General features: G+C 45.3%; 1 protein-coding gene across 5 annotated transcripts in view; it reads left to right on the top strand.

The window, feature by feature from the left end:
* ISPD (isoprenoid synthase domain containing) overlaps positions 1-17548 on the top strand; it is a 265206-nt gene that overhangs the window by 142203 nt on the left and 105455 nt on the right. For 3 of the 5 annotated variants that reach the window (XM_019508509.1, XM_019508513.1, XM_019508511.1), the window contains 2 exons: positions 802-894; positions 1494-1586. In XM_019508509.1, coding sequence (XP_019364054.1) covers positions 802-894; positions 1494-1586 — 186 coding nt within the window. The remainder of the gene's footprint in view (positions 1-801; positions 895-1493; positions 1587-17548) is intronic. The other 2 variants (XM_019508510.1, XM_019508512.1) reach the window with 2 other exon arrangements.

Genomic DNA, 17548 nt, shown 5'->3' with positions numbered 1-17548 from the left:
TGTGGGGTGACAGAGCAGGTGTGTGTGTGTATGGGGTTTGTGGGGTATGTGGGGAGCGTGGTTGGGGTGTATGAGGGGTATGGATGTGGGGGTCTGCGTGTATGGCAGTGTGAAGGGGGTTACATGTGTATGGTGTGGTTTGCATGTGGGACTCACTTTACACACACACACACACACACACACACGTACGTACGTACGTACGTACGTACTGGCATGTCCCCCTGCTCCCACGGTCCAGCGATGCAGCCGAGAGCCACATGGTGCCAGAGCAGCACGGGGGTAGGAATACAGGAAAATGGCCAGGGTGGGGCAGAACTAGGCTGCTCAGTCTTACTGCTGGTTTCCCCTGGGTCCTACTGCCCCTGGCTCTTGTCATCTTTGGCAGGCAGCCAGGACCAGATAAATACTAACTTTCTAAATTTTTTTAGGGGCCCTGTGGGCCAGATAGAATGGCCTGGCAGGCTGAATCCAGCCCATGGGCCCTATTTTGCCTGCCCCTGCTCCATGGAGAAGCATTTTCTGATTGACTTTTTACTGACTGTTCATAAATTTTCAGACATTTGGCAACCCTGGTCCAGGTTTTCTTCATCTTCTACATGTTTTGTAGCTGTATAGTCAAACATTGTTCTGTTGTCTCATTTAAGTGTCAGGGAGTGTTTTGATTCTTGTGTTTAGAATGTTAATTGCTATTTTTAAGCCAGTAGTTTGAACATATATACAACAGCTTTGGAGGCTTTTGAACATGGAAAATAACACCATTCTGAATATGTATAGTAATGTAATACCCATATGCTTTTTTAGCAGGTTAAAGGTATATCAGTATCTCTATGCAAAGATGATAATTGTATGCAGAACATCATTTTAGGACAGTGCTTCAATTTTATTTGTATGCATGTAAGTATTATGCAAGAATATATTACTTTAAGTTTGCCATTGATTTTTTTTTTGTGGTAAATGATAATAAAGTATTTGAATAATTAACAGTTCTTTGAACAGGTTACCTCATGGCATTTCCTTTCTAGACATCTCACACATTTATAATTGCATGTCAGCCCTCCTCTTGCCCATTCTTACATGCACTCTGGGCACAAGTACCTAGTTCTTGAAAATCCATTTGACACATCTTCTCCCAGAGATTGTAGTCCATTACAATGGTTTCATATATAGAGAGATGAGCTTGGCTGAATCAAACTTGGCATTCATAAGGCATCAAACCTGGCACGTCTTACCTGCCACTTGCTAGTTCTAACAAATCCATTACATCAGATATCCAGCTAGGAATCTTTGTGGTATCAGGGAGGCTTACACTGAACAATACATACCATATGTTTAGATTCTGATTTTGTATTTGTGTAACAAAAAAGAAAGAAGTAATATTCAACAGAACACCCTGCATCCTTTTTCATAAAATAAATAAAAAAAGCTACATTGTAGTGAATGAATAATTTTGTTTTATTTTCTTTTGGTAACTTTAATTATTTGTTTTCACTTAGGTTAAAAAATCTGCCTTTCAAGAAACACAACAACTGGTGGATATCCTTGAAAATGCAAATATTTCTACCTTGTATCCAGTTGTTCTCATTTTGGTATGTTAATTCCTAAAAGCTTAATGTAATAAACATTCAATAAAATGTTTTTAGCATTTTACAAAATATTTCAGGTGAGAAAATCTTGTATCTGAACAGACTTTTCAAAAGCTGAACTGGAAATGAGTTGATGATGAGTCTGCATCCAGCAGTCCACACTGAATGCAGCCAGTAATTAAGTCGAGGCTGACAAAAGGCAGATTAGTTGAAAGAAAGTTTATTTTCTCTTCTCTAAGGTTTCAGTCTTTGTAGTCCTGATTACATTTTATATTTCTTTCTGTTTTATTATGCTCCATTCATGCTGGTGATACTTCAGCTTGCATAAAGATATGAGGGAATGTATAGACAGGACAGGGAGAGGGTGGTGTGGCTGAGATGGAGTTGCAGGGCTGAGAGTGGGGAGAGGCAGCAGGTTGGGGTCTTTGCCAGGATGAACTGGGGGGGTGAACTGGGGTGGGGGAAGCATGGTTTGGAATGAGGTCAGGAGTATCAGCGTATGGGGATGAGTAGGGGACCCCTGAGGTATGGGCAGCATAGTGAAAACCTTTGCTGTAGTTTAGCAGGGTTGACAACCCAAGACAGTATTTTTTTTGTTTTTGTTTTTATTTTTTACTGACAATCTGCAAACTTTTTACTGAGAACCAAACTTTTACTATGGTTGGTATAAACCCCTACATTTAAACACAGCCCTTGTTACTGCCATCCAGGCTCTAGTAGAAAGGTTACATTTATATTATAAAAAACATGATATTACTAAAAACATATGTCAGTAAAATGTTTTGTCAGTAAAAAGTTTGCAGATTGTCATTAAAAAAAAAATCTCTGTTGGTGTAATATCCAAGGTGTTGCTGTGATGATTAATTAGTTATTTTTTATATCTAAAGTATTACATACACAATTGAGCCATCTTGCTCTATGCATGCATTGAACGACTCTGAATACTGACTGTACCCAACTGAGACTTTAGGTCTTCATTTGAAGTTGGCCTTTCTATGATTGAGTATATTTTTGAGGAACTCCACATGTGTTCTGTGCTCAAGATTACACTGGCCTCTTCAGCTTAATGAACATTAGATGAAATCCAGACCGTCTTACTCCCTCAACCAATATTGATGGACTTTTATAGAAGATCTAGCAAAGTTTTTAGAAACGTGGTAACAAGTACTTTTTCTGTGAAACAAGACTATTGTTTGCATTATTCCTCCAAGAATCAATTTAATCATTTCCTGCACACACACAACCCAGGGAGAACTATGATTGGTGAACATGTATAGAACAAATAATCAGAAGATAACACTGTACTTTTGCATCAGATATGAAAGGAGGTCCTGCATTCTGTTGGAAGGTGTGTGTATTAAATTGTTTCTTTTTGCAAATGTATAATGCAAAATGGTGGATCTGGCCAGTGACCAGACTCCATTTCCAGCAGCCCCTGCCCATGTTGCTGTGGCTTGTTTCCATGGAGACCCCAGGAGTGGCGGGGCCATAACAGCACAGGGCCAGGGTTTCCATGGAGACCAAATGGAGAGCACTAGCAGCATGCGTGTTTGGGTGGGGAGTTTTTCTGGGGCCAGGGCTGAGATTTTGTGGTGGTGACAGCGTGGTCTGGAGCTGAAGCAGAACCGCAATCCGCTGCCTGCATACCTCTGCCCAGGGCATGTGGATAGCAGATTGCAGCTGTGCCTTGGCCCTAGCCCACGCTCTCATGATGACAAGATCCCACCCCGGCCCTGGAGCAGCTCCATGTCCAGCTGTGTGTCTTATCAGCACAGCTTGGGCCCATCTCCATGGAAACTGTGGCCCCACACACTCACAGCCCCACTGCTTCAGGGGTCTTCTTGGAAACTGGCTGCAATGATGCCAGCAGTGGCTGCTGAAAAATGGACTCCACTGTGGGCCTGATCTGGCCTGCTGGGTGGACTTCGCCTGCCCCTGGACTAAAGGCTCATCATAGCTGTTATAAAATATTCCATTACTTCATTCATGTTAAAGTTTCATGATACCTAAATACCTTAGAAGAAATCACTGGGGAAAGTTCCATCAAAAATTTTCTTCAAAATCCATGGATCCTAATATTGCCCTGAGGTACACCACTGGCTTTGATAACCCAATCTCCCAATTTTCTCTGTACTTGCCACCAATGCCAGATTCCTAAACACAGAACTGTTAATATAGTATCAGAAGAATAAGGTAAATTAAATACTGTATGGGTATGTCTACACATTCATTTACTTCAGCCTAACTGTACTCTGTAGTAAGTGGTTTTGGGTAGGCATCTATACATGCAGGGATTAGGGAGCAGATTTGCTGTTCTTTGCACCAAGTTTCCTGCAGCCCTGTAATGGGCCCCTGCTGCCACTGGGGGGGAGCTCCAGGCTTCCTCCGGGTGCTGGCCCAGGGCCTGGCAGGTCGCACCAGGCCAGGAGACAGCTGTCTCTTGGCCCTGAGGGACTGCCTGCTGCTAGGGTGAGGACAATGTCCCCCTGCCCCGGAAGCATGGAGCTCCTGACCCTTTCTCCCCGATCAGGGGCAGGGGACTTGGAAAGAGCTACAGGGGAGGAACAGATCCCAGCCTTCTGCCCTGATCTGCTGATGGGGCAACTAGCAGCCAGTCTTGCTGCTAGCTGCTGCACCAGCAGATAGGGGCAGGGGGCTAGGATGTATCCTACCTCTGCAGCTCTTTCCAAGCTGTGTGCCTTGATCACCCAACTGAGGCATGGGGCTAGGTTCTGTTACTGACTAGGACAGTTCCCAGCCCCTGTCCTGCATGTGGGGCAGAGTCTGGACAGCTTGTTCCCCACTTAGCTCCATAAGCACAGAGCTGAGGAGGAACAGACTGGGGGGCTCCATGAGCAATGAGCATAGAACTGGGGTGGGAGGAACTGGCTGGGGGGTTTGTTCCCCTCCCAACTCTGTGACTGCGGAGCTGAGCAGGGAACAAGCTCCCCAGTTTGTTTTCCCCCCCCCCCAGTTCTGTGTTTGCAGAGCTGGGTGGAGAACAGGCTCCCCTGTCCCGTCAGCAGGAAGATCCCAGCACTGGTTCTGTGACTGCCTGGCTGGTGCTGAGAGAGAAGAGTCTCCCAGCCTGAGGTCTGCGATCACGGGGCCAGTGCTAAGAGACCCTTATCTCCCAGTGCCGGCTCTGTGATTGTGGGTCTTGTGCTAGGAGTTCCTTACCTCCCAGCCAGAGCTCCACAATCACAGAGCTTGAGCTGGGAAACCCTTATCTCCCCGACCAAGCCCTACGACCACGGAGCTCAGGCTGGGAGATTAGTATCTCCCAGCACCGGCCCTGTGGTTGTGGAGCCAGTGCTGGGGGATAAGGGTCTCCCAGCCCCATGCTCCCCATTGTAATCTCAGAGCAGGGGGCTTGGAGCTCCCTGCTCCCAGGCAGCTCCCAGACACAAGGAGCTATCTCCCACCCCCTTGTGGACGGCTGACCAAGATCAGATTTTGGTCCTGGTCAAACGTCTACATGAGTACTACTGCACCATTACTAATCTCGAGTAAGTTTGCTACTTGCATTTGCAGGTAGCAAATTTACTTGGGATTAGGGAGGTTTACTGTGTAGTAAGCATGTGCATGAATAAACCTACATGCTTACTGTGCAGTAAACTATGCTAATGCAAAGTTAAGCGTCTCATGTAGACGTGCCCCATGTGTAGCAATACACATGTTTTTATATTGCAAGAAGGGGTTTGTCTGTCAAACAAATCTTTACAGTGCATTCCAAGTATTCCTGGCCTAAATAGTTTCAATATGGCCTTTAATAATGTAGTGAAGAAACATTACTTATGCACAGCATATATTTTTGATATGTAAAAAAGTTCTCTCAAAAAAGGAGCAATGTCCTAACAACCAAAAGGCCTGGTATACAGGCAAAAACAGGGTTGCATAAAAGTTTTTGTATGGAATTTTATCTTGTTACAAATCAATAATTTGGATTTATGGAACTTCCACATTATTTTTCAGAAATACAAGAAACATAAAACAGAAAGAGGGCTGAAAGTATGTTTTAAATGACAGAAGAGTTAGCTAAACAAATCATTGTCTCATATTAATTACTGGGAACTATTTAAGTTCCTTAAACTTCCGATTCCTAAAATTCCCTACAGATGGTGTAGCTGGGGGATAGAAATTTCTTTCAGCGGTCTTTAATTAAACTCAGCATTGGATGTTCTCTTACATAATGGCTACTATGGTGGGATTCTCCTCAATTTAAATTTTCATTAAAAAAATCATACCATTTAACAAACAGCGCCTCACTGTCTTGTTATAAAAATATTCTGTTAAGACACTGGTCTTTTCATTTACAAGAGGACATTTAAATTTTTTCACGTTTATAAAATGCAAAACTCAGAATATGTTGAGGATAGCAAAATTGGTCAATATTGTTTTTAGATGCTGTTTAATGGGTGAACATTTTCCTTTTTTGATTTCCAAAGTAAACCTGTTCCTTGCAGTGGAGCTGGAAAGATGTAAATGAGGAGAAGTAGCACAGCACCTCAATTCTCATACAGAAAGATTTGCATTAATGTTTTTCTTTCAGCTCAGGCCAGCTTTTTCATCTTTTTGTATGACTAGAAAGTTCTCCTCTCCCCACTACTGATTTCTGAGCACTTTTTCTTGGACATGTAAAAATAATCTGAACACTGAGGGAATTGGCTTTGTGTGTGTTCTTTTTTTCTTTTAGTATTTGGGGGCTAAATATAATAAGCCAAATTTATTAGTGTATTTTACTGTTTTGTACCCAGCAATCTGTCTAGTCCGTCAGGACCAAATGCCAAATGTGTGAAATATTAAGTACTGAATATTAAGGCTGCTAAACATTCTTTCTTTTAACACCCTTTTTACTTGCATGTAACTTCTGTTGAAGCAAGATGAAGCTTTTTAGCTGTACATTATCTTGACTCGAGTTTCTCAAAAGAAATTTTAAAATGTATTTGTAAATTGTCAGTAAGTACTTCCTTAGCTAATATTTGTAAAATATGTGTATATTTAACCTACATGAAATGTTTGAAAATGGTATTCCAAGAAAGCACAGCAAAAAAAATAGTAAACTGCATTTCCACAAACCTATGCTGTATGTACCTACAAATACTGGAAAGCCTGTGCTTTAAAAAAAATCATGCTAAGTGGCATTTACTCTCCATGTTTGATTGCGTGTGTTGGGACACATGTTGACAGCTTCTGGCAGGCACACAGGGCATCAAACGGGTTTTTTTTTTTAGGCACAGTTTTTTAAGAATCTTTTGACCATTGGCTCCAACAAAATGTATTAGATGGTTGTGTTCATTCAGTCAGAAGAGTGCTAGAAAAAATACATAACTTACTTTGAAAAAGCCTTATGGAAAGTCAATAGAATTTGATAAATTGTATCTTGTGTTACAGAATTCTACAGCATGGTTTAAACAGCTTATAGAACGAGCATATTTTTCTATTAAATTTTGTAGTCTTTAAAACAATTTCTATATAACTATCGGAGTTTCATCCTTATTACATTCTAATGAACTTAGAAGATGATATGTAGGTGAGTATTAATTTTATTTCAGCCTTCATCAGAGAGGCTTACCAGTTTTGAAATACCTGAAGTATGATAGAAGAGGATAAAGATAACCTTTTCTTTGTGGTTGTAGCAATGGGTGTAGGCCCAATGGCCTCAGATTGCAGCAAAGAAAACTGAGGTTGGATGTTAGGAAGAACGTTCTTTCTATGAAGGTGTAAAAGCCTTAGAACAGGCTACCTAGAGTGTTTTGTGGAGTCTCTATTGCTGGAAATTTTCAAAAGCAGGTTAAACAGCCTGGGATTGTTTAATCAGGGTTGATCTTGCCTTAAGCAGGGGCTGGACCGGATGACCTCATGAGGTCCTCTATTGCGCTACTTTCCTATGATCCTAAACAACATCAGTGCTATAATACCATTGAGCCATCTTGCTTTGTTGTTTCATATTTAAAGTATTATGTGAAGAAACTTATGAATGAGTTGGTGATTTAGTTGCATCATGTTTTGATCATGCCAAATGATTCAAACTTTTTTCACCAATTAATTGGGCCCTTACCTTTGGGTATGCAGTTACCTTTGTCTATAAAAAAAACAAAACAAAAACCAAACAAACCTAGTTTGCACTACAATTTAAATTGGTGGATCTTGTTATCTTTCACATTCCACGCCCATACCCCATATGCAGATACCAGTTAATTTTTATTTCCACTGACCTTTCAAAAAACAAAAAGCAGTAGTTGTGGTATATGGAATCTACTTTTAAGGGGCCAGCAGTGAAACATTCCAGTCTTTCCCCCGATGACCTGTGGGTGTTACACAAATTGCTAATTGCTCGAATCACAAGTGAGACCTTATAAGGGAGGATAAGGCAAGATGCCACGTTTATTGATTAAGCATTTAATACACAGATACATACCACATTCATACCCCAATTTCTGTTCTGCGCTGGTATACATTACCAGTCTTATCAATACTCAGATCAACTCGGTGGCCAGCTGGGCTCCTGCCTGTCCATCTTGTCAGACAAATCAATGCTCCAGGATGACATACAGAACAAGACCCAAAATTGATATATCTTGCCCCATCTTTTATAGCCTTGTCAACTCACCCAGTCCTCTGGGCTTTTGCTGTGTTATCACTGTGTTCTTCCTTGAAGGTCGATGGCTGCTGTTCTCTCGCTGTTCTGGGGCTGATTCTTCTTGTTTTGGTCTTTTATCTGTCTGCATTCTTCAGCCAGTCACCAGCTGATCTTTTCCTTTTCCACAGACACACTCTCACCCCTTTTTTCATACATACAGCATACAAAGGTCAAACACTTATGTCAAGCTACAGAGCAATACAAAATGGAGTTTCTTAAGGCAGTGCAAAACTCAAGAAAATACATAAGATTTCATAGACATTAGGGCTGGAAGGATCATTGAGTCATTAGGGCTTGGAGGATCATCGAGTCCAGCTCCCTGCCCCAGGGGCAGAAAGTCAGCTGGGATAAAAGGATCCCAGCAAGATAAGCGTCCAAATGTCTCTTAACGGAGTCCAGAGTAGGTGCTTGCACCACCTGTGGAGGCAGTCTGTTCCAGGCCTTGGGGGCTTGGACAGTAAAGAAGTACTTCCTTATGTCCAGCCTCAAACGGTCTTGGAGGAGTTTGTGACTGTTTGACCTTGTCATCCCTTGGGGTGCTCTGGTGAACAGGTGTTCCCCCAGATCCTGATGTACACCCCTGATGTACTTATAGAGAGCCACCAGGTTCCCCCTGAGCCTGCGCTTTTCCAGGCTGAAGAGTCCCATGGCTCTCAGCCTTTCATCATAAGGCCTATTCACCTGCCCTCTGATCATGTGCATGGGTCTCCTCTGGACTCTCTCAAGCTTCTCCACATCCTTTTAAAATTGTGGAGCCCAGAATTGGATGCAGTACTCCAGCTGTGGCCTCACCAAAGCAGAGTACAGCAGGAGGATGACATCCTGGGATTTGCTTGAGAAGCATCTATGGATGCAAGCCAGAGTTTTGCTTGCTTTACCAGCTGCAGCATTGCACTAGTGGCTCATATTCATCTTGTGGTCAATCATGACCCCCAAGTCCCTTTTGGCCGTGGTGCTAGCAAGCATAGCACTGCTGAGCCTATAAGCATGCCACGGGTCTTTTTTCCCCAAAGTGGAGTACCTTGCATTTTTCGGTGTTAAACGCAATCAGGTTTTCATCCACCCATTTTCTGAGCCTATTTAAGTCAGCCTGGGTCACCATCCTGTCCTCAGGTGTGGACACTTTACTCCAAGGTTTGGTGTCATCAGCAAACTTGGCCAGTCTGCTTCTGACACCAGTGTCCACATCATTAATAAAGATGTTAAAGAGTATAGGCCCAAGGACGGAGCTTTGGGGGACCCGACTGGTCACGGCGCACCATGATGATTTACTTCCATCGACTGCCACTCTCTGGGTCCAACCTTGGAGCTAATTCCCTAGTCATCAGGCTCTGATACAGCCGAGGCCACGATTGGCCAATTTTTCCATGAGAGGATCATGGGACACCAGATCAAAGGCTTTTTAAAAATCAAGATATATAACGTCAGTCTCTTCTCCTTTGTCCAGGTGATATGTCACCTGGTCATAGAAGGAGACGAGATTGGTCAGGCAAGACCTACTCTCAACAAACCTGTGGTGGCTATCCCTCAGGATGTTGCCATCAGCCAGTTTGTCAAGAATGATCTCTGATAATTTTTTCCAAGATCTTCCCTGGGATAGATGTCAGGCTGATAGGCCTGTGGTTCCCCAGATCTACTTTCCTCCTTTTCTTGAAGATAGGCACCATATTGGCCTTCTTCCAGTCTTTGGGCACTTCACCTGAGTGCCATGAGTTCTTGAAGATCCGTGCCAGTGGCTGAGCTATGATGCATGCCAGCTCCTTAAGTACCTTGGGGTGGAACCTGTCTGGGCCAGCTGACTTGAAGGTGTCATGGTCTACATTGATGTAGGGTAACAATTCTCCCTCACCCTAGTTGTCTCGTACCATATTGAGCAGAGCTGTCCCTCAGGGCTGGTGAAAAACTGATGCAAAATACCTATTAAACAGGTTGGCTTTTTCCTAGCTGTCAGTTGTCAGTTGTCCCATATGGTTTAGCAGGGGTCCAGTGTTATTCTTGCTTTTGCTCTGGTTCCCCACATATCTAAAAAAGGACTTTTTATTGTCTTTGATATGTGTTAAGAAGCCAAATACTAAAAGCAATAGGCAAAAAGTCTATGTGTGTAACATGGGTGTGTTTGGTGGCGGTAGGTTGTTGTACTCCCCATAAGCTGTGAGTGTGTGTGTTGCTGAACCCTGTTCCTAATATAAATAAAGCTGTTTACCATCCCACTGGTCTATGGTTTAACTCCCAAGGGATTGAGTGCTGCTCCTGTGTCAGTAGCTATACTCCCAAGCTGCTCGATGGCAGCAGGTTCTGTTGCCTGGCCCCCATCATGCCGTCCCACCCTCACAGCCAGAGTGAGAGGCTGGAGCACACTAGGCTCCTTCTCGAATGGAGCCCCCGCCCCCTCACTTTTTTCCTTCTTGCTCATAGATGAGCTGCCCTCCTTTTACTTCTGGGAGCCAGCCACTCTACGAGATGCCTTAGCTGATTTCTCCAAGCCCTTTGGTGTGAGGGCAGCCACCAAGCTACCAGAGTTTGCGCCATCCCCAGAGCATCCCTGAACCTCCTTCTTGCCACTGGTCCCCTCACTGGGATAGGTTTGCCACTGTCCTTGGCACTCTTAGATTTGAACTTGCCCTCCTTGGCTTGTGGGCCCGATACTGGGGTCACAAACTTGATGTTATCTGGCAACATGGCCACAGTGTTGGGCTCCAGCATTGGGCCCCACCATGCTGGCAGCCCCACCTCTTTGAAGTCTGACATCTGCAATTTATGTTGATCCTTCTCCAAGTCAGCATTTGGGTCAATGATGAGATTCCCTACTCCAATGTCCCACTCATCCCCATTGTTGTACGTCTCAGTTGGGTTCACATCCACTCCTTTTCCTCCAGAAGTTCCGCTGCTCAAGGACATCTTAGAGTTAGTAGTCCACCTCAAGGTTCAAGACTCTTCCCCACCCAATGCCTTCTGGATCCAAGGCAGCAGGTGTAACTATGTCCTTAGGGCTCCAGTGCTCAGGGTCTGCCCAGGTGACAGCATTTTTGCTTCTCTGATTTGACCTTGTCCAGCTGCCAGCATCCACAGGGACACCCAGTGGCACCACGCAAACTAGGAGTAGACGTGTGGTGAAGTTGCCTGTGAAGTACAAGGACTATGTAATGGGATAGCAGTAAAGGCTAGACCCCATCAGTGAGCCAAGTGCTAGCAACCTCTGGCTTCACAATCCCAAAATGTTCTAATTTAAAGTAGCTACTGATGAACATTCAAGTACTGAAGAGGGAGCTCCCAGAGTAAAGAAGGGGGATGTGGTATATGGATTGTACTTTTAAGGGGCCAACAGTGAAACATTCCAGTCTTTCCCTCTGATGCCCTGTGGGTGTGGTTTGTTGGTGGTGGGTTATTGTTGTTCTTCCCACAAGGTGCAAGTGCGTGTGTTGCCGAATCCTGTTCCTAATAAAGGTAAAGCTGCTTACCATCCTATCAGACTGTTGAATGCCGACTCGAGGACAGAACCCCAAGGGGCATGGAGAGCTGAGTAAGTACCCCATCCCAAGAACCCAGTGGTCAAGGGCAGATACTGTAGTAGCAATTGCCAGAGTGTTAAAAATTACTATGCACGCTACTAGGTTGAGGCAAATATGAAAGACAAGCCTGAAAGGAGGGAACCCACTAGTTCTGCTAAATCTACTGATGAGCCCAGTCCACAAAAGATTGCCAGCTGGTGCGGTGTAGAGTGCTAGTACTTTTATTTAAGTTATTCTCCTCATGGCTGAAAAGTTTTTCCCTGCTGCAAGGAAAGAGAGAGAGAGAGGAGAATAAGAGAGGGGAGAGGAAACAGAGTTCTCCACTCCTACGCTTTCCCAGCCTTCCCATTTTTCATATGTTTCTGTGATTGCCTATTGATAATTTTTCCAGGGAGATGCTTTAACTTGGTAGTAGAGGCAGGATAACAGCTTGAACAGCAGCTTTATACGTTATAGCTTGTTATGTGATAAAATATTAAGGAGCAACAGACAAGCAGAAACTGTGTTGAAGCTCAGAAAACCTGATGCCTGTGTTAACTTTCTAAATGGAAATTAAAAATCATTATCACAACTATAGGGCTAGAATTTTTTAAAGTAAAAGTGCATGTCCTCACACATTGTTAATTTTGATCTATGTAAAGAATATCTACATAAATGAGAAGGCAAGTCGTTTTTTTTTTTCAGATCCTGTGTATTGCAAATACATGCAGACTGAAATGGTGTCCTGGAAAATGTCTGTGCTGTCCTAAATTTAGTTAAGGGGTGGAGTGGCTGGAAATGAAATGATTGGTCAGACTATTCTCGTCTGAAATCCTAATTTATTGACATTGCGTATGTGTTCAATATTTAAGCGAGGTTTTAAATGCAACACTTAACTTTTAAGTAAGCCTTAATAATCCATATAGATATTCCTATGCAAGCCTTCAAATAGATACAGTGAGTTCAATTGGCCAGACATCCATCACTGCACTGGGGTTCGAATAGTTGTTTTTTTTCCCTGTGTTGTTCCCTTCCTCACCCCCCCCTTAAGTCTTTGTTGTTCACAGTGGTCATTCCTGTTAGACTTAGGCTGTTATTTGTATCCTGCTGTCGTGGACTGCTGCCACGTCCTCTTTTAACTTTTTTGCTACCTTGGATTATAGAGGTCACTCTAAACTGTGACCCACTTGCCCTGCTTTTAGTGGTATTTAGTTAGTTATGTCAAGACAAAATGGCATTACTTGTGCTAAGTATTTTACTAAGGCAGCTTTCAGGCCTATATCTGCATGTCACCACATTTTACTGATGAGTTGTATTCAGGCATATGAAATACTTCAGAGTGAACATATTGAGTACCTTGTTTGTCTTGGCTGTAAACTAAACACCCCTTTTTACTCACCCCTGCCTTCCCTTCATGCTCTGTGACCTTGAGAAAAACCAAAGCAGGGACATTTGGACATTCAGAACTTTTTTTACAATGTTGACCGGACCGGACTTTCCCTGTACTCACTGGCTGGTTTCTCTGGGCCTTCTTTTTACTGCTTCATAGTCTGTTCACTTCAACTTTACTCTGCCAAACAGTTCTATCCTGCTCTGTCACTTCATCCCCGTTTTCTTCCATTTAGGTGACTGCCTCCTAAGCATACCCCAATTTCACCACTCAGAAAAACTCCAACCCCCACAACCTCCCCCCCCCACGTGTGCTGTCATCACATTGTTCAGTCTATTATGTATCATATGCCTTTACTCAACTCTTTTCTGTCTTGTCCGTTTAGATTGTCAGATTGTTTAGGACAGGGGTTGTATTTGTACAATAAGACTTAACTCTTAGGTATTGTGATAATAAATATAATTAGTAATAATCTATGCCCAGAAAGCATCAAATAATTTGTATAGACACATCTCATATCTTTAAGCAGTAATGAGTTCTGTAAATCCTGAAGAGAAGCAGAATAAAGGCATATATGTCATTAATACATGGTAATACTACTTTTGCCTCCATTAGGAAGTGAGGCAGTGTTTTTAATTCTTCCTCTTCATCATGTCTCCAGTCCACCCTTTCTGTATGGTTTGGTACAAATATTCTGCACAGGCCACTGCTTCTGGTGTTGGTGTTGCCAAATCTTGTGGGGTGCATTGCGGTGCAGGCATCTCAGGAGATGATTCTTGGTTTGCTTCTCCTGACAAAATACATTGGCTGGTTGTGTAGAGGCCCCATGATTTCATGAGGAAGTTGCATCTGCTGAGGTCCACTCTCAATGTTTAGACTCTGCCATGTGTGCCATTTGTAACTGGAGCTGGATACTAACTCCTCACTGGAGGTAATTTCTTACTTGCACCATTCAACAGCTTTGTCATCTAGTTTCTCCATTCTTTTTGCAAGAATGTAGTTGTGGTTGATTCTGATGATGTAGTCAGTGGTATGGTAGAGGACAAAAGGCAATTTCTCAATGAAAGACAATGGTGTGCTGGTTGATGTCAATATAGTGGGTGGTGATTGTCTGACTCCTGTACCTGCTAGTCAATGTTTTGCCCGCTACTTTCTTCCCAATGTAAGGTTGGGGGCAAAGAAGGAGGCACTACACCATATAGCACATATAGGGAGGGAACTGGGGTGGGTTTTAGGCACTCTGTTATAATTCTGCATGTATCATTTAGGGTGGTATCAGTATGTTTACTGTGACTTGAGCATCCCCAGGTGGTGCAGGCATATTCAGCCACAGAGAAACAAAGTGCTAAGGCAGTAGTGCCTAGGGTGGATGGATGTGCTTCCCAGTTGGAATTCGTGAGCTTATGCAGAACATTGTTTTGTTGACCTTGGCTTTGGTATTTAATATGTGCTTTTTATAATTAAGTGTATGGTCCAGTGTTACCCCCTAAGTAAACTAAGTATATCTGATGTTCGAGACTTTGGTCACCCCAGGTGAGATTTAGGTGTCATTCCACATCCTGGTTTCTCAGTTGAAAAGCACAGACTTGAGTTTTTCTAGGGTTGGGTTTGAGGTAACTGTTTAGGTAATAATCTGACATCTGATTCAGTGCCCTCTCTAGCAACTTCTCTGTGTCCTCAAAGTTATTCTGCTGTGTGATAATGCAGAGCTTGTCAGCACCGATGAAACACTGACATTTGGTAGGAAGGGCTGATTGTTAATCAGTGGGGGGAGCACACTGCCTGGTAGTAAGCCCTTCATTTCAGAGTGCCATTTATTTTTCTGGCCATTTAGCTCCACGTAGAAGTGCCTGTTCTCCAAGGCTAGGGGCAGAAGTTGCACATAAACCAGTTTAAGTGATCAGAAACTGGTTTAAACCTGTAAAAGAACAGAAATTCAATGCACATAAACCAGTTTCAAAATGGCTGAAACTAGTTTAAGATAAACCTGGTTGAATGTAGTATCAGACTTAACTGACTTAGGTCAAACTGCTTTATGGAACTTCTGTCCCAGACCCTTTTCCTGATTTAAGTTAACACACTGGACTCCAGCATCCCAGGATGGGCTGAGCTGTGCTGTCTTCTCCAGCAGAGCAGGGTTGGCTGCACCCCTGTGTTTCCTAGCTGAAGCACTGTCACTGCTCTGGCTGGTTGAGAAAGGGTTGGGGTGGGAAACCATGCTTCAGAGTGTCCCCCTCACTGCTCCAGTGGCAGAAGCGGGGTGTGTGGCCAGAGACTAGTAACCTGAGGGGAAAGGGGGGGTTAATCCCTCCTCCCTGCCATGGGGGACCCCAGCTGACGTCTGTGTGGCTTCCCTCTCCGGCTCGGTGCTCAAGCAGTGAGAGCAGGGCCATGGCCACACCCCTGCCCTGGGCCTGGTGTGAAGTGGGGGAGGGGGAGGGAGAGGGGAATCAGAGAAGTGGGGCTGGCAGGGACCTCCAGAGGTCCTTTAGTGTCTAGTGCAGCCAGACCTGAGCCCTGGCCAGACCCTCAAGTATAATCACTAGAATCTGAATAGCAGAGGGTTTGCTTACCAGGAGGGCTCTGTAATGCTGGGGAAAAAAGCCACTGACGGCAGTGACTCTTTGACAGCCTGGCCCAGCCTGGTTGTGGGAAGCAGGACCTATGAAATTCATAGACTCATAGAATCTATGATTTGTCCTGGACCAGTCCAGCCCCAGTCCCGGGCACATGGTGGGGCTGGGCCGGGCTGCAGGGGCAGAGCCCTTCTCAGCCAGCTGCAGCTTGGGCTGGGGCCATGGGAGCTGTGTTCCTGGTTTTCTCCTGGCTCCCCATGCCCAGGCTGGGCTGGACTGGGCTGTTACAGAGCCACTGCAGCATGTAGGCCTCTCTCCCTCCTTTGCCTCCACTACAGTGGGGCTGGGGGAGGGCTGTACAGTGCTGCCTCTGGGCTCAGGACTGGAGGGGAGCAGCACTGAGCTGTGCTTTGGGACAGGGGGCAAAAAACAGTCACAGGAAACTCTTGGTGGCTTTTGTCCCCAGCACTACACAGGCCCCATGGTGAGCAAACCCTTCACTATTTAGATTCTAGTGCTTGTACCAGAGTTTCTGACCAGGGCTCACGCAGGGGCTGGACCACACACTAGAGGACCTCTGGAGGTCTCTACCAGCCCTACTTCTCTGTGTTTCCCCACTCCTTCCCCCGCTTCATCTGAGGCCTGGGGCTGGGGTCTGGCCATGCCCCAGCTATCACTGCTTGACCTTTCAGTGCCAGCTGGAGGCTGAGGTCTGGCCATGCTCCGCTCGACCCCCCTCCCCAAAATCCAGGCAAGGGCTGCTTTCTGGGGCTGTGCGAAGCTTCAGTAACTGATTTGATTCGGAGGAGATTCGACCCGATTTGGGGGCTGAATCTCCAAATCTGAATCAAATCGGGAGACCCGTTAAAAGGTCCAAATCAATTCAGAAGCCTCTGAATCAATTTGGAAGCCTCTGAATCGATGTGGAGATTTTGGTGGTCCCCGCTCACCACCACAGGGGAGCTGGAGGAAGGGGGGAGGGGACCATGCAGGAACCCCAGCGTGGCTCCATCATTTCCCACCAGCTCTCCTAGCCTCCCTGAGTGACCCTCCCAGCCCCACCTCCTGCCCTCTCCCACAGCCCCTCCTCCATGGCTGCCCCACCCGGCCCCAGCATCCTGGGACTTTGAGGAAAAAAAAAAAGAAAAAAAATATCCCTGCACTCGCTAGCTCCAGCAGCAGAGATTGGGGCCTCTGGGGGTTCAGGCGGAGGCTACCCCCCCACACCTGGCAGCCACATGGCAGTTGCCGCATCATGCAGGTGCAGTGCAGTGCAGCCCAGCAGGGTGCCACATACTGTCCCGGCGCTGGGGCAGGTCCAGCAGTCACTTGGAGCCTGGCAGCACTCGGCGTGAGTGGCGCCAGCTTCCAGACATCTGCTGTGCGGGTGCCAGTTCGGGGGGGTGCTAATCCCCACTGGCCTGCACTGCATGGGGGGGCTCTGCCACAAGCCCTCAGAGGCCTCGATCACTGCTGCTGCAGCCAGTGATTGCAAGGTTTTTTGGGTTTTGGTTTTCTTTAAGTGCTGAGATGCTGAGGCTGGGCAGGGCAGCTATGGCAAGGGGCTGTGGAAGCAGGGGGTGGGGTGGAGACCTGCTCGCCACCACCATGCCCCTGCTGCTGACACTGCTGCCATCACCTGGCCTGATTTGGCAGCCAAATCTCTCAAATCCCAATTGGCCAAATCAAATCGGGACAGTGATTCGAATCACTGAATCAAATCATTGTCCCTCTGAATTGGCCGAATCTGAATCAAATACTTGCTGCTTCACAGAGGCCTACTGCTTTCTCCCCTTCCCCTCCTAGCCGACCCTGGCTGGGGTTCCTGCAGGCCAGGATGGGGGTTTAAACCCCTCCTCAATCATACT

The sequence above is a fragment of the Gavialis gangeticus genome, unplaced genomic scaffold (genome assembly GCF_001723915.1).
Source record: "Gavialis gangeticus isolate Ggan-Ray unplaced genomic scaffold, GavGan_comp1, whole genome shotgun sequence".
NCBI lineage: Eukaryota > Metazoa > Chordata > Crocodylia > Gavialidae > Gavialis > Gavialis gangeticus.
The sequence above is the reverse complement of the archived record's forward strand: the minus strand, read 5'-3'. Positions and strand labels throughout refer to the sequence as shown.